Source organism: Brassica oleracea, chromosome C1 (assembly GCF_000695525.1).
Source record: "Brassica oleracea var. oleracea cultivar TO1000 chromosome C1, BOL, whole genome shotgun sequence".
NCBI lineage: Eukaryota > Viridiplantae > Streptophyta > Magnoliopsida > Brassicales > Brassicaceae > Brassica > Brassica oleracea.
The window spans coordinates 4,647,388-4,659,707 of NC_027748.1; the positions used below are offsets into that span (position 1 = coordinate 4,647,388).

At 35.8% G+C, this 12,320-nt stretch overlaps 1 protein-coding gene across 2 annotated transcripts; it reads left to right on the forward strand.

The window, feature by feature from the left end:
- Positions 1 to 2,801: 2,801 nt before the first annotated feature.
- On the forward strand, positions 2,802 to 6,487 carry LOC106311166 (VIN3-like protein 2). Of its 2 annotated transcripts, none has more exons than XM_013748400.1 (4): positions 2,802 to 2,967; positions 3,130 to 3,203; positions 4,056 to 5,048; positions 5,393 to 6,487. In XM_013748400.1, the coding sequence occupies exons 2-4, from the start codon at positions 3,185 to 3,187 to the stop codon at positions 6,325 to 6,327; spliced, it is 1,947 nt and encodes a 648-aa protein (XP_013603854.1). In that variant the 5' UTR covers positions 2,802 to 2,967; positions 3,130 to 3,184; the 3' UTR covers positions 6,328 to 6,487. The 2 variants fall into 2 exon arrangements, with proteins under 2 accessions (XP_013603854.1, XP_013603847.1); XM_013748393.1 differs by having other exon boundaries at positions 2,806 to 2,967; positions 5,357 to 6,487.
- Positions 6,488 to 12,320: the final 5,833 nt, after the last annotated feature.

Below are 12,320 nucleotides of genomic sequence, written 5' to 3' on the forward strand. Positions count from 1 at the left end.
ATGAGAGTTGTTTCTTGAAGTATCTCCCCTCTACACGCTTTCCCTTGTTTGTTGTTTCTCCTGGCCTATGCGGGTTTTCTTCTTTGCTTCCTATTGGTAGTTTCTACTGTCTTGTTTAGTTTATTACCCGTTTTTTCTTTGTTTTTTGTATGTTTGATGTCTCTTCATTTAGGCCTCTTTTGAGGTTTGATACTCGTTTTCAGTCTCTCTTCTTATGGAGAGGTCTGTGTTTGTCTAATCAATGAAATCCAGTGTTAAAAAAAAAATTACATTCTGCCACTCAATGAACATTTATCTCTTTATATGTTCTCGTCTTATTTAACACAGCCGATTTGTTTTTCAATCGTTAATGAGTTGTCAGTTTTTTAAATTATGTCACAAAGTTACAGAGATACGTTTAATGATGATGAAGATGATGTTTTATCTAAATACTTATTTTTGTTTAATGTTAAACTTTAACTTAACGTATCATTATTCTAAACTAATTATTAAAATGCCATTAAAAGTAGAGAAGGTTACATTTCAAATTTCCAAAAGTTTAGATATCAAAATTTCACATAGTTTTAGGATATTTAATCAAATGAGATTTGAACAGTAAATTTGCTATTAATTTTAAACTTAATTGTTTGAATAATCAAACATAAATGTAATGAAAACATGTATGTTAACCGTACAAATTGCCGATACTATGACATAGATGCTTGCAAGCTAAATTAGGTGGAGATGCACCAACAACAAATTAAATGATACATTGATACTAAAGAAGCTTAACTAAAATCAAATACTTCACGCATCTAGCCGTTTCTTGCTCTACTAAGTAACTATGAAGGAAATGTATGTTTACAACTGTTTGGAAATTTAGTAAAAGAAAAAACATAAGCAAGAATATAAACCTCCAGAAAGTGGATCTATTTATAACTTTTAAAACCCTAAATAAAATTGTAAATACAACTGCTACCAACAATATTTTGTGCACATAAAACAAGCACATGATTATGGATATATTGCAAAAATTCATAACTGGATGTATGCATGCATGTATGTAATATAGACTAATGCTAGATACTACATATCTCAGTTTGGGTAATCAAATCGACCAATGTAACATTCAAAACCCTTGTATATTCATTACATTTATACTTGGATCAAAGAACTCTAACGAACAAGACAAGTTTACTATGATTAAACACACACACACATATATATATATAAAACATCCCATGTTCTGAATTTAAAGAGAAATAGACGTCTGTGACTGCGTGCCTTCACAAGACAAAAGCCAACAAAAATAGATTATTTATCTTTAGTTTTCTAAGTAAATCGAGACTTGTTAACGGTTATTAGTTACTTATTATAAGTTCAATGCGTTCTTGCGAATTAAGTACTATATACGGAAAGCTAAGCATGATAGATGGTACACCCGAAAGGATCCGAAGTTGTTTATCCCTTCTTCTCTACTTGTGATCCAATAAATAAAGACAAATGACATTTTGATAATATTTCATTATTTAGTAATCTTTCTATTTCATAATACTTGATATTTTGTGAGAGCGTAGAAAAATTAAAAAAATTATATTTTTCTAAAAAAGTATTTTAAAGATATAATTTTAAAATCAATTAACCAATTATAAAACAAATAGTAAAATTTAATTGGTTGAACAGTTTCTAGTAAAGTTAAAGTTAACTTTAAAATTTCAAAACTCCGTATAAATTGAAACAAAATAGTTATTCCTAAACATCGTCTATGTTAAAATGGAGGAAATATAATTTATGCCGTTGTGCATTGTTCGACGCATGTCGTTCTCAGGTACACCAAGTCTTCCCGTTTGTGATGATAGCCAATGTTCCCATAACACGCACACTTCTACACTCGATGGGACCTGCCAATGATAGTCTAACACGTGACATAGCGTTTATAATAAAACAAGATTAAGATAAGATAAGTGTCACATAAGTATACCCGGGAAAAGAGTCAAAAACAATTCATACAAGGAGAAATTTCATATGGGATTTGTGTGATTTTGTGATGATTGACATAAGAATACTCTTTCATTTCTTTGAAATCAAAGCTTTTATTTGGCAACAACTTTTCCATAATTTTTATCTGAATATAATTTTATTTATCATAGTATATCTGAAAACTGCCATCTCCATATATCATCTAATCCATAATTCGTAAAAGGTTATCATGTTCTAAAAACTAGTCAATGCCTCAATGGTAATGTAAATGGTGACATGTGTCGATCATATTTCTAAGCGTTAGAACTATGTCGTTTTGTTATCAGATATATGCATATTTTTAAGGTCAACAGTTTGTAGTTAGCCTACTAATTCAATACTTTAACTAACACTTTGAACGCATAGCTTATCTTTTAATACTTTAACACTTTGATATTTACTATCTATGGTTCATGTTTGATGTTATACTAGTTTTTACGGCTATCTCATCATCTTCTTCTTCTTCTTTTTTGTTAAAGAAATGGACGAGGAAAGTTTGCAGCTATCTTATTATCATATTGTAAATATAAATATATCATACTAAATTATATAGGATATATAGTTTGATAAACGTTTTAAAAGATCTAGAATCATACTTTCTAAACGAGAATTGTCCACTTACCGATCAACACTTTTTACGTACCAATAGTAAAAATAATTAAAAAGTACAAAAACAATTCCCCAAACCGAAATAACGTGAAATATATAAAAAAAAAAAAAGGTTAAGAAATATAATAAAATATTATAACTCTATATGGGGCCCACCAAAAACTGCATCTCCTCAGCTCTATAGGCTTTGTGTTTGTATCTATTCTCTCTTCTTCACATCTTCTCTTCTCTTGGCTTTCTCTCTCTCCTCCCTTTGCTAGCTCTTTCTCTCTCTTCTCAGTTCGAGGGAGAGAGTAACAAACCGGTCCGGTTATCTCTTCTTCTCTGCTCGACGAACCAGTAGCTTCCCTCCCTTATTGTGTAAAGTCTTCTCTTTTTCTCCTATTTTTCACCGATCTCTCTCTCTCTCTCTCTCTGTCTAATCTTCTTTCTCTCTGTTTTATTTCGTACCCACCAGTTTTATTTTCTTTTCTTTATATTTTTTTTTGTCGTCTTCTTCACATCGCAGGTTTTTTTTGGCAGGTTCTTATATGGTAATGTGGGTTTGACTCACTTCTCTGCTAACGGTCTCCTCTCTATGGATTCTTCTCTCGATGGTACTTTCAACTTTTAGCTTCTGGGTTTCTTTGGTTGTTCAAGATGTATCGATATTCGTGTATCTTTGTTATTCTCTATGTACTACAGTGTTCACAGCTGATGATGAAGCTTTGGATGCTCATTTGTATTGTTTTTTTTTAATTAAAAAGGTTGAGACTTTACTGTAGTTTTCACTGATTTGATCTAGCTTACTGGCTTCTTAATATAATTTTTTCATCTATGTTTCTCATTGGTGATTCTGATAAATGGGTCTTTCACTTTTCTTGTTGGTTGGTTCCAACTCCATATTCTTTGTTTATTTTTTATATATTGGTTGATATATATATGACTTTTGTACATAACTTAATCGTGCGTCAAAAGATTTTCTTTCTGTATGGGAATAAGATTCCATGAGATGTCACTACTACTGTTAACTTATTGATGAATGTTGGTTCTAATTCTTACCTAACAGAACCCATGCTTTGATTCTTGTTCCATTTTTTCAACTTCGTTGTAAAAAACATGATCTCTGCTTTTGGCATGTTGTTTTGATTCCCTCTTTGACTCCTTGTTCCAACCTCAACATTGTTCTCGATCCTGTGATGGTAGTTCAACCTTTGTGTTAAATGAATGAATATGTTACTTCTCAAAATTTCAAAGTTACTTTGCAGTTGCATTTACGTTGAGTGCATATATAATTTTCTTAATTTGAGAAACAAAGTTAAGCATCATCATTTTGTGTAAGATCAGACACAACAAGCTTCTGAGGGAGATTTATGTACTAGTCTTGGAATAGTTTTTGGGTTTCTGGTTATGACAATTTTCTCCATTGTTTAAAATTTCACACTGTTTTCCTCTATGTATATATACAGGAGCTGCAGGTGACTCATCAAAGTGCAGTCAAATGAGTGTTGATGAGAAGAGACAGCTTGTCTATGATCTCTCCAAGCAATCACAACTAGCTACCGAAGTGTTGCAGGCATGGAGCCGCCAAGAGATTCTACAGATCCTATGCGCTGAAATGGGCAAAGAGAGAAAGTACACTGGCTTGACCAAAGTCAAGATCATCGAAGCTCTTTTGAAACTTGTATCCGAGAAAAACTCCGGAGACTATGATGAGAATAACAAGAAGAAGAAGAAGAATAGAGATTCTGATTGTTTGCCTGTTCAGAGAAACACAAAGAGACAAAGGAAAGTCGATGAACCTAGTCGTTATGTGGCTCCAACGAGTAACAACAATTCCTCAGGGAGCTGCAACAATGCTATCTACTGCAACAACTTGGCTTGCAGGGCTATATTGAGAGAGGGAGATTCCTTTTGCAGAAGGTGTTCTTGTTGCATTTGTCGTAAGTACGATGATAACAAAGATCCTAGTCTCTGGTTAACATGCAGCTCAGACCCTCCCTTTGAAGGTGACTCTTGCGGATTCTCTTGTCATCTTGAATGTGCTTTCAAGAGTGAAAAATCTGGTCTTAAGGAAAGCGAGGGTGGTTGCTGCTGCTTCTACTGCGTCTCTTGCGGTAAACCAAACAGCTTGCTTGAGTGTTGGAAGAAGCAACTGACTATTGCTAGAGAAACCAGAAGGGTGGATGTACTATGCTACCGTCTTTTACTAGTCCAGAAGCTTACAAAGGGCTCGAGTAAGTACCGGAACCTGTGTGAGGTTGTTGATGAAGCTGTGAAGAGTCTTGAAGCTGATGTTGGTCCTCTCACTGGTCTTCCTTTGAAAATGGGTAGAGGGATTGTGAACAGACTACAATCAGGACCTGATGTGCAGAAGCTTTGCTCTTCTGCTCTTGAATCTCTTGAAACACCTCATGAAGTTGCTGCATTGCCTTCACCAAGCAGCTCCAAGATGCAACACGGTCAGCTTTTTTTTTATTAAGCAAATAATTTTATAATTTTTTTATCCATTTTAGTGATTTTATAAACCTTTATTCGGTTTTATAAATTTTTATAAATTGTTTTACAAAGTTTTAGTGATAAAATTCCTCAAGTATAATATCTTAACTGAAATATAGACGGAGGCTAACATATGTTAAGTTGAGGGTTAAGAACGATAAAAAAATAGTTTAGGGGTTTTTTTCTGATTCAAAAATAGTTGAGAGTTTTTATCGGTGAAAACCATTTAAAGTATGATTAATAAAGATGATTCTTTGTTTTTGTTTGCTAGATTGTTCTTATGGATTGTGCAATGAGGTGTCTGCAGATACAGCAACCACAGTATCAACCAAGATCAGATTCGAGGATGTTAACGCCACTTCACTCACAGTGATACTAGCCTCCAACGAAGTCACCTCACCATCAAACATCGTTCATTACAGTATTTGGCATCGCATGGTCACTGAGAAAGAGTACCAGGAGAAGTCAACTTGCACATTGTTTACACCAAACGCGAGATTTGTTGTCTCTGGATTAGCTCCAGCTTCTGAGTACTGCTTCAAAGTCGTGTCCTATAGCGGAACACGAGAGCTTGGAGTCGATGAGATCAGTGTCTTGACGCGTAATGAAGAAGAAAGAAGCGAGAGTCCTCTCACGAACTGCAGCACGTTGTCTTCTAATCCTTCCGTTGAAGCTGAGTCCAACAACGCTTACATTGTTCCTCATAACGAGATAAAAGATTCTCCTACTGATGAGAATGCTGCTAAAAGGACAACAGAGATTGTGCAGACTGAGAAGAACATTGAAGAAGAAACGGTTCCAGACAAGAACAGAGAGACTCTAAACCCGGTTACTACGACAAATCTTTTGCCTATTACTCCCTTCAGGTCAGACCAAACCAAGAACCGTCAAGCTAGAAAAGGAAAGTCTGTTAAAGAAAACGGTGATCATCATTCAGCAAACGGAGGTTCAGAGAGTGGACTTGAGCATTGTGTGAAGATCATAAGACAGCTTGAATGTTCGGGACACATTGAGAAAGAGTTCAGACAGAAGTTTCTGACTTGGTATGGCTTGAGAGCGACGCCACAAGAGATTAGAGTTGTGAAGATATTTATAGATACGTTTGCTGATGATCCCGTGGCTTTAGCTGAGCAGCTTGTTCATAGTTTCAGCGACCGCGTTTCGAGTAAGCGTTCTACGATTGGTGGTGGTGGTGCGGCAGCGGTTGTTCAGTCTGGTTTCTGCATGAAGTTATGGCATTAGATATTTGGGGTTTAATCGGTTTTATTAAAAGTCAAAAAAAACTTTATTTATCATTATTGGAACATTTCCATGCAAGAAAAATACTTTTGGTATCGAATTGTTTTGTTTTTCTTGTCAGGATGATTATTTTAGTGGATTTTAAATCCAGTTATAAATAGTATTAGGCTGAATCATTTATTTCGTTGACTTGTGGTTACATCAACTTATTCTTATACAAGTAGGTCAAGAAAAAATGATAATCATTCTCACTTATCTACTCTTCTCGTCGAAGTGTAAAGCTTGCTATCATGCGGTTAATAAATAGGGCCAGCTTTTTCAATTTGTATACTTCTCCAATTGTTTGGGTTCACTGTGGGCCTCAAAGCCCAACCAGTTCTATTGGCTACACAATATCGATCTTTTCTAAATCGATGCCATTTATTTATTTTTTATTTTATTTTTTGTCGACTATCCATTTAGGCTAGATTAAATGATAGTAGATGAGCTGATTCTCCAAAGAGCATTTCCGTCTGTCCGGGTCTGATATATATGAAAAAGATATATCCTCTACGTCTTACTTCTTTCGCTAGCGCGTCTGGTCGACCATTCTTACTTCGAAAAATATGAGCCAAACTCACATCCTCAAAGTCCTCCTGAAGTCTTTGAAGCATCTCGATCTCTGTCGCATAAGTAGGCCACTCCATCGGGTTCGTAGTCATATCCACTAGGTCCGAGCAATCCGTTTCGAACCGTATCGAAGATATCCTCATTTTCTCATATATGAGACTGTCCAAAGTAAACATTCTATCTCAGCATACAAGGCTGAGAGGCTCCTGTTGCACGCCCGTAATCCGGAATGTTCAGAGCCTAACTGATCCTTAAGACTCCACCCTAAGCCACTAACGATGTCATTATTGATCCATGATGCATCAATTCGACATATACGGATTCGGGGTATCCAAGGGGACACTATCTCCTCTTCTATAGCAGAGGGTCATCATGATCCTCCTTTACTTCCTCCTTTTCATTAGCTTTCCTCCAACATTATGCCTCAAGGGATGCATGTTGGAGGGTGTCCATCAGGGATACAACTTTTCCATTAAAGAGTTTGTCGTTTCTCGCCTTCCAAATGTACCAGCAGATCCAAGGGAAGGTATCGAATTGTAGTCTCAGTGGAGCCACTTCTTTTCTCTTCCAAAACAAAAAGTTCATGTTTTGGTATATAGATGTACTCAGGAAGTAACCCGGAAGGGACAAATATTCCGATAAAGCCCAAATCTGAAGGGTTGGGGGGCATTCAAAAAGAAGATAATTAATCGAGTCCACTGAGTCAACACATCTAGGACAATTCCTATCGGTGCCCAGGCGTCTATATGCAAGCTTCTCTGTGTCGTCGCCACACAGCCTTATATTGCTTGCCACAAGAAATGTTTCATCTTGGTCGGGGTCTTTAGCTTCCATACATGGCTTTGGAGACTCGTAAAACTTGGTTCCATGGCCCCTTCCTGAGAAGACCCTGCTTAGTTTCTTGGAGGAGGTCATAGCCGTTTTTAACTGAACATTTTTAATTGAGTACACTCCTGATGTTGTGTAATTCAAACATATCCATCTGGGGTAAGAGAGTGTGATAGTTTTAGCCTCAATATCAACGGGATATCGTCTAGGTGGAAAAAATCTCGTAAAAGCTGTATGTCCTACTCCTTGGTATCAGTTCTAATAAAGGACTGAACAAGGAGTTGAGGTAGTCTGTACACAATATGGCTAGCAGGTCTTGGTGGTCTAGCCACTGAATCTGGAACCCATGCCTCACTCCAGACTCTCGTGTCTTGACCCGTACCAATAGTGCTCCGTAGTCCCGAAATGAGTAAGGGTCTTGCTGCCATGATACTACGCCATCCATATGATGGTGAGTATGCTCGACGATCTTCTAAAGGAGAGGTGTGATTGTAGTATCTTCCTTTTAGAACACGTGCCAATAAACAGCTCGGGTAATGAATTAATCTTCACAATTATTTTGTAAGAAGCGCTATATTGAAATCAAGGAGGTCTCAAAAACCTAGTCTTCATGAGTTCTTGGGGATACATATCTTGTCTCATGCTATCCAATGTAAACTTCTGCTATTTTGTTTTGGATTCCACCGAAAGTTTGAAATAGTACTCTTAAGTTTATCACTGATGTCTTTTAGAAGGAAGTAACTTGACATCACATAGGTTGAGACTGCTTGAGCCATATATTTCTTTCACATGTTGAGATTTTCCATTCTTTCTCACGATTTTACACGGGTTCTTTCTAATTTGTTACCCTAAAATAGCAACCACTTTTGTGATTGTAAGAAATTTTGATAAAGAACAATGAGAAAAAAATGATTACACAAGTAAAATAAAAAATACCTATAAGCTTTTTATTCTTGAGTGGCAAAAAGTAGGAGTCAGACACAAAATGAGTTAAAAAACTAGGCAGTCGTTTATTTTGTAAAAGTCTAACCTGCAAACTTCTTTTTCAGTATGCTCCATATTCCGCTATTCTTAATTTTAGTGCCAATAAATCTCCATGAACATGTATACCATTTTGATAATTGGTTGAGTTTTATCGCCCTATTTTAGTTTTATTTATTTTTAAAAATCACTTAATTTTGCCAGTTATGTTGTAATTTTATTTTTAAAGTTAAAAAGCTTACATACAGTTGAATTTTTATTAGTCATGTTTTATTGTTATTTTTAAAGTTGCAGCTAAAAAATAAAGCAAACTTTTTTTATGTATTTTTTTAAAAAAAGACATACATTTTTTTTATAGGCCGTAGAATCTTTAAAATGAAAAAAATTATCTATAATATAAAATAAATTAGATAAATATTTTAATTTAATTTTGGGTTTTTTTTAATTATTGAAATATTTTAAATAACATAAATATTATTTACATATCACATTTTAAATAACAACAAACTTTAGTAATTTATAAAACATATTAACCACAACAAAATTCTATGCAAAAAAAACTACAGCAACAACTTTATAGATACAACCGACTTACCTATATCTAAACTTTTAAGCATCTTATATATTAAAACAGAAGTCACAACCTTGATTCATATGTGATTTTTTTTTTTAAAATGGACCTAATGGACCTATTCATAGAAAGTCATGTTACATTTAATATCTAATCTTATCATTTAAATTTTGGGCCTACCAGAAATTTTTATTCGTTTATCAATAATTGGATTCAAACGATAGATGATTCATTGGATTTATAGATAGTATAAATTAAATAGGGACCTAATGGACCTATTCATAGAAAGTCATGTTACATTTAATATCTAATCTTATCATTTAAATTTTGGGCCTACCAGAAATTTTTATTCGTTTATCAATAATTGGATTCAAACGATAGATGATTCATTGGATTTATAGATAGTATAAATTAAATAGATATAATTTAATGATGTAATATTATACTTCTATATGCTAAATATTTAAATATTTGTCGGTCGTAACTTTTAAAATTAGAAAGATTTTTTTTCAAATAAAAAAAATCATATTATCTAACAATGATTAATCTTTACTACATTGAACCAATGGAACCAAATTTTAAACTATATAGCTTATTTTAAAAATCAAACAAAAACTAAATGTTTAATTATTTACTCGATAATATAAATCTATGAAGCGAAAAGTTTAATTTTTAAAAAACTTTATGAATTTGTGAAATGTTACAATATCTTTGAATATGACAATAAAACAATACTTTACTAATCTTTATATATATAGTTACGATTTTAATAATGAAATAATAATCTGAAAATATATATATAGAAGAAGATACAAATTGTTGGGATCAAAATCGGTCACGACGGAATCAATGTTTGAAAGTCCCCGTAAAAATCAGCATGAACGTTTTTACGAAAACAAATCTTCGTAAAGAGATCTTTACGAAGAACTTTGCGGTAAAATCTTGCACTAATCTCGGCTGATTCGTCGAAACTAAACACCAATAGTCCGAGAACACGTTCATGAAACGCCAAAAAAAGATCCAGACAAGGTCGCCACGTAGCGACCGGTCCGCGAACGAGCTGGTCGCTACGTAGCAACCAACAAAGCCATTCGGTCGGTCGCTACGTAGCAACAGACCCGCGAACGAGTTGGTCGCTACGAAGGGACCGACCAAACCTTTCGTTCGGTCGCTACGTAGCGACATATCCAGCGTGGACCAGGTTGCAATGTAGCGACCGAACTGTCTCGGACATCAATCAACGGGTGCGACCCAAATCCGTGCATTCTCGTATGTTCCTCAATGCTAGCTCCCATGTACCGAATCCATATCATCGCTCACACCATTCCGATCAAAGTTACCGTTGAAACTTTACGATAAAAACCACGAGAACTTTTTTTTGTCGAAAAGAAAGTCATAACAAACGTTTCATGTCGAAAGACGGCCCAACGAGGTCTAAAACGCGACTACAAGCCCACTTACGATTCTTTAAGAATCAGCTCATAGATACTATGGTGGTTTATGTTTTTATTATAAAAACAAATATAAAGATAAGTTTCCGCAGAAAAAATGTTAAGTTTCCGCGGATAAACATGAAGATCGAAAAAATTGGAATATCTCCATTTTTCACTTAAGACGGCTTAAGGGAAAGAAGGGAAAAGCTAAAACCGACATTGGAGGAGTATATAAGGAGTCCTAGGTGAGAGGCACAAAAGGAGAACTCTCGGCACTTAGAAACTTTGAGGCATTATTCTCGACATGCTCTGTTTCTATGACTGGTACGCGATTACCAGACGAACGCGCACAAGCAGTTCGATCTCTTGGTTCACTCTTGAACTACGTTCGGCTTGATCCTCGAAAGGGGGACGTATGCAGCCTTTCATAAGGTTCAGTCCGAAATCAATCAAAACCATTTTCATATATTTTCCGTCTTCTGATCGGGCTGCGACTCAACTAGATTTAAGGTTTTAGGTTGCTAGAGCTAGGTAATTCGCTGACAGCTCTTGCAGCCGAAGCTTTTATAATCTCTTGTAATGATCGCAACGCTTTTACGCGGATTCGAAATAAGATCTTCCTTTTCTATAAATTTGTTTTGTAATCTTTTCATATTTTCCGCATTTATTTGGTCAGTTGTCGTTGGCTCTCGCAAAGAATCCGGGACCTCAAGGAAAGTTAGAGTTTCCTCACTTTCCTCCGATTACGGAAATTGATGGTGTGAATTTCGGTTCCCACAGTTTGGCGCTAGAAGGAGGGGGGCTGCGGATTACTCTAACTCATAGCCGCAAAACGCTTGATCGAAACAATGTCTGGAAATACGAAAGACAAAATCGTAGTTCGCAACAACGCTGGTAAGACAACTCCAGCCGACACTGCGCCTATGGCCAACGCTTACGCAAACGCCACAGTTCTTGAGAAAATCGAAAACCTTGCCGCGACTTTTCGCCACAGGAAGTACAATGAAACGAGCTCGCGATTTCTCTTTCTAAACATAAAGGGAAACGATAAATCTTATCAAACCCCGTAAGTTTGGATAATTACTGAACTAAAGAAATCTCAACGTGTAAGGGTTTTACCAAAACACGTTTCCCGAAAACTTTTTGGAAAAGTAAAACTTCATCTCCCCAAAACCGCATAAAAACCCTCGGTTAATCTCAGAAAAAGGAAGCACAGCAAATCGGGTACACAGCTCACCGCTGTACTTCTTCCGACTATCTTGCCGAAAATCTATAGGTTGGTCGCGGAAAAAAGGAGCACATAAATCGGGTACATAACTCACCGTTGTACTTCTTCCGACTATCTTGCCGAAAAACCCTAGGTTAGTCGCGGAAAAAAGGAAGCACAACAAATCGGGGACATAACTCGCCGCTGTACTTCTTCCGACTATCTTGCGGAAAAACCCTAGGTTAGTCGCGGAAAAAAGGAAGCGCAGAAAATCGGGTACATAACTCGCCGCTGTACTTCTTCCGAATATCTTTTGGAAAAATCCTAGATTTATCGTAGAAAAGGGAAGCACAGCAAATCGGGTACA

Coding starts and splice junctions, on each gene's coding strand:
- LOC106311166 (XM_013748393.1), top strand. Junction 5,049..5,356: donor CAGCTCCAAGATGCAACACG/GTCAGCTTTTTT, acceptor TTTGTTTGCTAG/ATTGTTCTTATGGATTGTGC.